Genomic DNA, 10,891 nt, shown 5'->3' on the forward strand with positions numbered 1-10,891 from the left:
TGTAATTACTTTGTAAGATACGCGGAAATTTGTGTAAATATGATAAGTTAAGTTGTATGTTTATGTTAATAATAGGTCATGGTGTCTTTTGAAGCAACGATAAAATTATCTTCGTGTAACCTATAAGTCACAGGTTCGAGCCACAAAAGCAACAACTAATGCTTATATTAAGATAAATTATATGCATCACATCCCTCGATTTGTAGTCCTTCCTATAATCTTGCTAATGTGAGATACTTTCTGCACCAAACTACCCTTTAATTTTTTTGTTTCTAATAATAATGATGATGGTATGTACGATTTTTCTATAAAAGAAACGTGTTTTCTTATTCTACAAAGTGATTGATTTTGGAAATATTTCATTATTCAAACTAGCTGGCGAAGTGAGAGTCCTTCGCCGAATTTGTCGTCCCATAAGAATATTTCCATTTTCTTATTAATTAACTATAGTCTGTATAGGGTGGCTCAATAATTTTGATGTTAATTTTTTCGAACATACAAGACTTTGACTTAACGATCAATAAACTGAATGAAAAATCACGAAGAAATTGAGTCATTCACATTCTAATAGAAAAGCAAATCATTTCATCTGCCTGAACTTGATGCGTAGAATTACTTAATAGTTTGAGAAATGACAGAGATACATTCATTCATTGTCGCTCACTTGTACAAATGTTTGAATTGACACAAAAAGAATTGTTAGTATTGTGGAACAAAACATCTATAAATTTAAATCTCGAATACGTTTTGAGTTTAAATATAGCAAAAGAATGAGTTATTCGGACACATAAAAAGGAACAAGTGAAAGGCCATATTTGAATATGTAATCTATGACTATGAGTAGGGGTTGATATTAATACCATTTAATTGAAGGAAATTTATACAAATATTAAAATCTATAGTCAGTCCAAGGGACAATAAAAGGGGACCACTTCAAAATTTACATCTATGTTTTTTTTCTTATAAGGTTCATGAATAGTAGACAAAATCAAGCTGTCACAATTTTGTTTTTGTTTTCTCGTTTCCTTAATATCTTAGTAATTAGTATAGTAAGTAGGGATTTACTTTCAATTTTAGGAAGTTTCGTACTCTGAATTGTACTTCATTTTCTTATAATAATAATTCATTACCCTTTGTTATTGTAAGTGTATTTTGCTACTGCAACAGTGAGGGAGGTGGAAAACATGATTAGATTTTTTCAAACTAAACTTGATGGAAACACCAATGATATTATGGAGGAGACAGGCTTTTGAAAAGGTCAATATTATTAATTATTGTTATGATGATGTTTACTGGAAAGAAAATTTTAATGCTCATTTTAAATCATAGAAATCAACATATTGTCCAACTAGGTATAGTGAAGTTACTATTACGCATAATAACACTTGACCCTCGTTGATTGGGTAAATGTTCATAAAAAGAGTGCTCAAATTCTTTCATATGGTATCAGAACCAAACTTTCATATAATTTCATAAACATAATTTTGAAAGAACTAATGTTGTGCTATGGAACAACAAAGGTAGGGTGTACTCGGCTTTGAAGGTAGAGAAACTGTGTCACAAGATAGGGAGAATGTTTCTGATAGATGTTTTGACAAATTGAAAGTTAAATGTGCAGCAACAACAACAACAACATATCTGGTGTATTCCCACCAAGTGGGGTCTGGAGAGAGTAAAGTATACCCAGTTCATACCACTATGAAGTAGAGAGGTTGTTTGTGATAGACCCGGCTCACGACAAATAACAAGTACGTACAAATAGGATACCAAAGGAGTACAAATGGAGTGTCGAAAAGAGAGTAAAGCTGAAATTTTCTTCAGCCACTAAAGAAATTAGATTTGTAGTTTACTTCAATCATCAAAGGACCTTACATTCATGAGCTTAACAGAACCTTAGAGCTAAGATACACGGGAAAAAAAGAGAACAAAATGCTGACAAGATATCTAGACGAAAATAATGTTGAGTCACTTACTGAGCATTAGTTGGATTCACCAGATGTGAAGCCAAATAAGTTGTCAGCCAACTATGATAATGAGTGAATTTGGTGTCTGTCAAAGAGCTCTAGCCACACTTTTGAACTCGTTCAAGCAAGAATGCAGGATTTTTTGTCTCTTCTGAAGCGATTGCCGTTCATTTTCTAGAGAATCTATAGCTCCAGGTGCAACAAACATGTCCATGAACTTCTCATCATTCACAGCAAACAAATTCAGCCCAAGTGCAACAAAAAGCCGTTCTCGACTGTCCACAAATAGGAAATAATATTCGTCCATCAGTTTTGTAATTAATTGGCAACATTGAGGAAGTATAGAAATTTAAAAATGTGCTACAAAGAGGTGTGTATGATGACAGTCTTGTAATATTGATCACTAAAACTGAAGCTGAAGATGTTCATTTCCACAAGGGCACATGCTTATAACAGTTATAGTCCCTCTCTGTTTAACTTTGAGTCTATTATTTTCTAGGATCTGGTCCTGATTTTTATCTGAAATGAGACCTTATGTCTAAAGACACATCGGCTAGAGTTTGAGAAATGATCTAGTGAGCTCAATGCTAAATCACTGTTAATATGCATTGATAAGTATACACATAATACAGGAATTTTACAATAAACTAATTGGGGTCAGAGAAACTTAGCAGCGTACCATGGAGTTAAAAACCCAGAATTCAATGTTGATGCTACGCTGCGCTCTACCAGAACTTCACGTATTCGTGCAAAATGCTGGGCAGCTGATGAGCATATTTCTGCATAAGTAGAGACCGGTCTTGATATGTTGTCCCCATTTCCAAACAAAATGCTCTCACCATTTTGTCCACAGTTTCTAGCATTGCCTGCAATTCTAGGGTGGCGTTTTCTTGCTCCAACCTCGACACAATTTCCAAGTTCTCTTTTGATACCATAATTTCCATCAGAAGGTTGGTCAGGAGATGGGGTCTCGGGCACAGTCATTTGGCATTCTCGTAGGGCTTCCCTGTTCTGTGTAACTTTTCCGGGTGTGGTTTCCTGAGTATTTTTTTCAGGGGGCATGTTTTCCTGGTCCTTCATAGCTTCTTTGCGCAACGCAGCACCTCCATCAGACAACTCGAGGCATAATGGACCAGTTGTGGCTTGATTTAATTGGTAGATTGGGCTTGTACCAGAGCCGATACTCCCAATGAAGTTGTTTTCGTAGCAGACATGAGAATATGGACTTGTAACAGAATCAAGATGATGGCGGAGTAGTTGCTTGCACTCTTTGGATAGATCTTTCATGAAATGGTTGTAGGATTGCCTTAGAGCAGCATGAAAACCTATGTATCCTTCCATATCTACTGATCTATGTCCATCTGCATTGTAAAAATGACTTTCAATTTATCAATAACTGTAATGTGAAGTTGAGTTGCATGTGCTATTCCAATAATAGTTCTGCTCCAAAAAACAGCATAACCTTTTTTTTCAAAACTATCAGTTACTTAAGATTGATCATTGCATCGCATAATCTAAAGAAAGGATGAAAAAGACAAGAAAATAAAAGTTGATAAAATACTAGATACAGGCCTCCTAAAGGCCAGCTTATCCATTTCTTAAAAGAGAATATCAGCTAATATAGGTTGTCTAATGAAGCAGCAAGTAGCTCAGACTCGGAACAAAAATAGAACTTAAAGTCTTACTGTTGGAGTCATGTCCGCGATTTTTCTCAATAGAAATGTCGAAGAGGTTTTCCAAAACAAAAGCCAAACGATCACAAGCTGTATCAAGAAGAGGAGCAAGCCAAGATCGAGCTGCAGCTCGTGCAATCTCTGCAGCTGCCTCAGTAATTCCTCTACCCCCACCACGGCCAGTATGAGCGAGTAAAATGTTAGCCACCTGTCACCAACTCTGTTAAATTAAAATTCCCAATTTGTAATATGAAAGTTTTGTTTTTCTTTCAAAGGAAATACCTTCTCCCTGGACACAGGAGGACATTTAATTGAATATGTTGCGCATCGAAATTCATGCATCACCCTCTCAAAGGCAGCACCACCATAAAGTCGAAGGGTTGCATTTGGAGGTTTAATTTCAGCTGTAACACTAGGCCAACTCCCAATACCACTCTCTAATCGTTCTTCCTCTGTTGTTTTGCCCCATTGCTCAGGGGCTGGATCTGCTGCACCATCAATAAGTGCCTCCTTCATCAAAAAGGAAAAAAAAAACAATTCAGAAATATTTTCTTCACCAAGAGATACATTATACTTGGTAGAGCAAAACGATAGTGGAATATTCAAATCCATTGCTGATACTATGGAAGTAACACTTCATACAGATCACTCAAAAAGCTAATAAGGAGTACATATATTATGTATATCTTAGGACCAGTACTGACCACATGATTGCATAAAGAGGCAGCGTGCAACATGGCAGATTTTCGAAGATGTGCAACATCAGATGTTGCATTTATCTTGCACTCCATTCTAGCTAATTCAGCAGTGACTTCGCCACAGCGCTGTTCCAGAAGTGCAAGTGTTGCTGGTGCAGCTTCTTTGTATCTTCTCTGGAGTTCAGCCTCCAAAAAATCCCTCAGGCAACCAAACCCAATATTGGACCTGTATTTTTCTTCATCAAACCCACCTTTAACACTATCACGCAAATAATGTAACATCTCTGCATCCACTTGAGATATTTGACGGCGAAACTCATCATTGGAAATTGTGCCTCGATCCTTAGGCAGCGCGACAAAAAAAGGACGAGTATTCTCCCCAAGATAACCACTTGCACTCAAATACCGATCTACTTCCCAGCGTTCAGTGAACTCCTGAACATGGATTATGTCACAATTAGATCTACTACACTGAGAAGAAAAGCCAGTCTCTAACAATTCATTGAATAGGAAGAGAAGAAAGCAAATAGGTAAGACCACATCAGGTCTTATATACACATCTTATCTTACACTTACGCAAGCTATTTCCTCTGCTTGAACATGTGATAGCACGGAGGCTCCGTAAGAAGGCAAATATGTATCAATTGAACGTTAACATCTAAGAAATATCACTGATGATTAGTAACTGTACAAGCATACTTCCCTAATAATCTATGAGATGATTTCTCCAGCTTCATTTTCTTCAGTATAAAAAAGAAATGACTTCGCATTTGCATTTTAGAAATTCCTACTCTCATCACATTATTTAGATATTTGTCTATTATTGTGAACAAACACAGAAACAATAGAGCATATGCAAGAATTTCTTATAATCAATATTAAAACATGTGCAAGAACGAGCCAAGAATTTGGTGTTGATACCTTCAGTCGATTATCAAATTTGGAGACAACAATCACTGTCCTCCTAAAGCTTGGATCTATCTCTCGAATAGTGTCCAGCCATAAAGATGAGCACCATTCCACACTGCTCTGCTGAAGGAACAGAATAATTCGATGCGGCGGACTGGCTAGTGACTTCACCATGGATAAAATCTCCTCAGGTGTTCTCTCTGGTTCACCCTTCTTCGCCTGCCAGACAAATATAATCATCACTACCAAAACATGTGTGCTATTCAAGTATTTGCATGTTCAGTGCCAGATGGAGTAACTTACTTTTAGAACAAATCCAGGTGTATCAATGATGGTAAGATTAGGACAATGGGCATATTCAGCTCTCATGACAATGGGCTTTGAAGAGACTGCGTCTCTAGTCTTTTTCAAAAGTGATTCAGTCCGCAACTTTATGGCATCTGCAATTGCAGAGGCCAAGACAATAGGACTTCCATATTCTTCTGAATCCTCCTCCTGAACCAAAAATCATATTCCAGAATATCAGCATTTCATTTTCTCTAAATTCAGCACACGATTATCTCTCCCTAAGTAATCTAAGGTTGATTTGTCAAATAGTCACTCAACTAATTGTTATTATCTTAGAAATTCACTTTTTCTTCTTAATTTCAATTTTCTTCAACAAAGATAGTGACGTTCTAAGATAATAAACATTACTTGAGTGATCATATGAGAAATCAAATCAAAAAATCTCCAACATCTCAATTGCTAAAATCCAAGGTCTAATCCCTATAATATTTATCCATTTATCTTGGAGCATAGTGATATTCAGAGGACAACTAACTAAAGCTACTAAGCTAGAATCAAAGGGTGTTCCAGTAGTTTGAGGGTCAACATAAAAATAGACGAATAATGATAATTCTCTTAACAGATACAGAATTCACATAACCAATCCCAACTAGTTTGGATGGTTTTGCCTATAGTATTGTGGTATTAGTTTAACTACTATGTTTGTTTTGATTGTTTCTTAAAAGTTATTGTACCATATCGTTAAATTCATCACTACTTAAGAAAAGTCCCATTTTATGTGACGACCAATTTGGTGTGATCGTGTCATATCTTTCTCTTCTCATTTTGTCTTCATATTATCTAATAATCATATTTTATCCTTCATCCTACCTTTTCTATAATAGCTATACCCCGTACCCTACTTGTCTTATAGGTTTGCCCTTCAAATTGCTCATGTGTGGCATTATATAACAACGAAGAGCGATACAATCTATCCAAACAATGCATTCATCAAAACAGTAAAATACAGTATAGAGTTCGATGGTCAAAAACCACACATAAAGTATCCCCTTTTTTTAGTTTCATACCTTAACTATCACCAACTATTTATCCTAACACACCTTAACTATAATTGTTCACTTTTCCTACTAAAAGTTCAGGTATGAAACTCAAATAATTAATAGTTGACGTGTGTTTTGATTAATAGTAGGTGATAATTCAGGTATGAAACTCAAAAAAGGGGATACTTTAGGTGTATTTTTCACCCTTCACTCTATAATATAGTATGATACATTATGAAACGATATGTAACAACTATCCAAACAAATTGTTAGTTAATTGAGGTCAGCTATGTGAATTCTCTATGTACATTTCTCTCTATTGACAACACGTTGTAGTACATTAACTAACTGCAACTATTTAGTAACCACTAAAGAGATAGTAACACCAGACCTGAAAGCGACAACGAGGCTCCAAAGCAGACGGATCATGAACCATTTGTAGTATAAGAGGGCGTCGAGTACCCATTTCAACTTCACGAACATTAAACCGAAAGCCCAGTAATGCTTCAAGGAGTGAACTCTTCCCATCGGACTGTCCACCAATGGCAACAATTTCAGGAATGGGGAGTTTTTCACCGAAGGCTACGGCGGCTGCTTGAAGGCGATTGTAGGCTTCGAATCGGTCCTTGAATTCGGAAACGGATCGATTTGGATCCGATGAATGTTGCTGTTTGTGGCTGTGTTTTTTGGAAATGGAAGTTGTTGTTGTTGGGGTTTTTGTTGGTGTGTTAAGGAAGCTATTGGGAGTAGCCATTGTTTGATGGAGCGTTAACAAAGGAAGAGAAAAAAGCAAAATTGAGGATTTAATTTGTGCAATTTTGAATTTGAATTTAGGGGGGAGGGGGAGCCGTTGAGGTTATTGGGCTTTAAGTTTTGGGTTTGGGCCAAATGGAGGCCCAGTTAAGATGCACTTGATATGGGCCCTAATGTGGCCTGAGCAGGAGTTACCTTTCGTTAAGGGCAAACAACATAATTCCCTATAGTTTGGAGTTTAACTACAGAAAATTTCGATATTTTGTATGATTATTGAAAATTCTGATTTTGGGCTTGTCGAGGTCTATATTAATTTCGGATATATCCAACGAGGATATATTTTTTTCTTTGTAAAGATACATAATTAGCTCCCAATATTTTTTTCCGATTTGGGTCTAACGAGATACATAATTAGTTGAGATTTTTTCAATTACATTGGAAGGGTGGGGATTTGTGTTCATATGGTAAGTTAAGGTATCTGTTTATGTTATTTCCCCCCTTAAAGGAAGGGATATTTACGCGAATAGCGAGGCAGATTTATTGTTTACTTTATAAATTATATATTTGCTATTATATACATATATTATATGTTTTATTAGACTATTTTTAGTTTTAAAATTACACAAACCCACAACTTAAGTTTCACTTATTACAAAAAATCTCATCTCTCCAAACATATTACAAAAAAAATATTTTTCTCTAAAAATACATATACATAGCTTTCTATATATATGTCGGCCCTGTTATGTATATGAATCGGCTTTGTTATGTATATGTCGGCCATGTTATGTATATGTCGACCTTGTCATATAAAAAGGTTTCTATGTATGTGTCGGTTTTGTTATGTATATAAATCGAAAGAGAGAGTAAAGTAATTAAGAAAGTGGGAGAGAGTGTAAATAATTCTAATAAAGTTGAAATTTATGTTAGTTTTACTTTTTAGTTTAATCAGTTTAATCTCCTAATGTTTGAGGGCCAACAACAGTGTCCTGATGATTTGAGGCCCATTTCTCGCTATTGTTTCTTGGGCTTCTGTTTTCTTCCAATATTAAGAAGGAAAAATTACACAAATCTCATATTTAAGATACCATATTACATAATATCCCTTAATGTTTAAAAAATTACATAAAATCCCGAATTCATATTTACTAGTGATACATATACTATATGTATCACTACTGTATACATATGTATATACTAGTGATACATATAGATATGTATCACTGCTTAGCATATGTATCACAATTCAAAATTTCGAGATAAGATGTAATTCGCAAACTATCCGAGATTTTATGTAATATTGCTGAAACTATCCGGGATTTATGTAAGTTACTCTATTAAGAAGGATAACTTACATAAATCTCGGATTTTTAATGGGTTCTAACACTTTTTTTCATAATTTTGTTTAATTACATGATATTCCAAATTTTAATATTTATGATACATATGCATTGTGATACATTTGTAATTTAGTGTCTAGTTAAATAAGGAAGTAATTGATTTTCAATTATTACGGGAGTAAAATTAGGCACAAATCGTGGAAATGATACATCTGGCTTCAGATGTATCGCAATGATACATTTCGTAAAATTACTCACTAAGCATTAAAAATTCAATCTCACACTAAAATAAATAATTTACATATATCAAACATATGTTAAATGTATCAAACATTAATAAATAAATTAAAACTATGAATCATTATCACAAAGTATATGTCATATGTATCACCAGTATTCCAACAACAAATGTATCATACTGGTAATGTATATATTTTGATAATTGATTAACAACACCAATACATATTTTTTATATTATTATTTCAGGATTACACATATCGTTTCTCAAAGAATAAAATGTATCAATGGTCCACATATAAAATGTATCACAAATTAAATAAAATATCATATGTATCAATTGAGAAATATCCAAATTGAATGAAGGTGATGAAACCATTGAATGAACAAAAAATATTTGCATCATCGTTAAAATTATGAAATGAATATACAAGTTTTTGATATATATTTATAGATGTATTAAATACATTTATTTGATACATATGTATATGTCTTGATACATATGTAAATGTCTTGATACTTATGATTGATACATATAATTTTCCTCCCCCTCCGTCATTCGTCCACACCATCACCACCACCTTGGCTACCTCACCCCCTCCGTCGTTCGTCCGCCCCACCACCGCCACTTTGATCGTTATCGTCAGAAATCATACAACTGATCGTTCAATTTACTTATGATTGATACATATAATCCACCACCACCACCCTCCGTCGTTCGTCCGCACCATTACCGCCGCTTGGCTACCCCACCCCTTCATCATTCGTCCTCACCACTATAGATACTTTGGCCGTTCTCGTCGAAAATCTAACTAATTGTTCAATTTCTCCTCGGGTACTGACTTAAAAGTTGAAAAAGAATTCAAAATTGATAAAAGAAAAGTTGATAAAAAAGATTAAAAAAAAAGACAATGAAATTGGTGAAGAAGTTGCAGTAAAAGAGATGAAAGTTGTCTCAATTGATGATAATTCGGGAGAGATTTTAGGGGATGAAATATTTGGAAAAAAAATCTTTCAAGATAAATAGATTGCATGCATTAATTGTGAAGTAAAAGTAGGGTAAGAGTTTTATTCATATGTATCAAGAGTAAAATATAAAATTCGAAATTTTAAGTAATTATTTAAAAGATAAAGGATTTTAGATAATAACGTCTCTTAAGTTTGTGATTTTGTGTTATTTATCCTGTTAAGAAAGAGGGAACAATTACGCAATGTGGCAAATTACAGAATGTAGCTACATTTTAAGTTGTGTCAAATGTACAACACACATGTACGTTGATACAATATACGTTGATACAGTTCCTTTCATGGGTTTTCAGTTGATACAATATGCATTGATACAAGCGATACTCATCTGCTACCCGCCTGATATAGTTGGTACTCGTTAATTACCTGAATACACCTCTTTCATCAACACAACTAATACAACTCTTCTACCTGATTGTAACTATGTTTCATTATTATAATCTAACTCAGTACCAATAGTCTTCTTCCAACACCAGTAAGGGCAAGTAACTACTCCAAATAGCTAAAATTTTCTCAAGGAAATTCGAATCCTCTCTTCCCTAATTCACTTTTTTGTGTGTGTGTATTTTACTTGAGTTTAAACTACATATTATTAAGGGAAAAGGACATGGCATGGCCATTTAAAAAAAAAAATGGCCCACATGTGAAAAGGTGGACATACTGTAGCCAGTCGGCTAAATTAATTCTCCCTTTTAGCCATTTGATCCAATTGCGCATATGCAGTCTCTATACTCAATTGATATGCTTTTATACCAAATTGATACATTTTTATACAATATTAATACATTTTTTTAAAAGAGAAAGGAAATTCTATGCAAGCACATGCAGTCCTTATACCCACTTGATACTCTTTTGTACCACATTAATACACTTTTGTACTACATTGATACACTTTTATACTACATTGATACACTTTGATACCGCATTGATACACTTTTATACTAGATTGATACACTTTTATAC

General features: G+C 34.5%; 1 protein-coding gene across 1 annotated transcript; it reads right to left on the reverse strand.

The window, feature by feature from the left end:
* Window positions 1–1,783: 1,783 nt before the first annotated feature.
* LOC107878652 (dynamin-related protein 5A) lies at window positions 1,784–7,363 on the reverse strand. Its single transcript, XM_016725719.2, has 8 exons — window positions 6,964–7,363; window positions 5,548–5,739; window positions 5,257–5,463; window positions 4,342–4,770; window positions 3,920–4,147; window positions 3,650–3,845; window positions 2,644–3,325; window positions 1,784–2,239 (listed from the first exon to the last, which is right to left on the reverse strand). Exons 1-8 carry the CDS (start codon window positions 7,324–7,326, stop codon window positions 2,053–2,055), a joined length of 2,484 nt encoding a protein of 827 aa, XP_016581205.2. The 5' UTR covers window positions 7,327–7,363; the 3' UTR covers window positions 1,784–2,052.
* Window positions 7,364–10,891: the final 3,528 nt, after the last annotated feature.

Source organism: Capsicum annuum, chromosome 7 (assembly GCF_002878395.1).
Source record: "Capsicum annuum cultivar UCD-10X-F1 chromosome 7, UCD10Xv1.1, whole genome shotgun sequence".
NCBI lineage: Eukaryota > Viridiplantae > Streptophyta > Magnoliopsida > Solanales > Solanaceae > Capsicum > Capsicum annuum.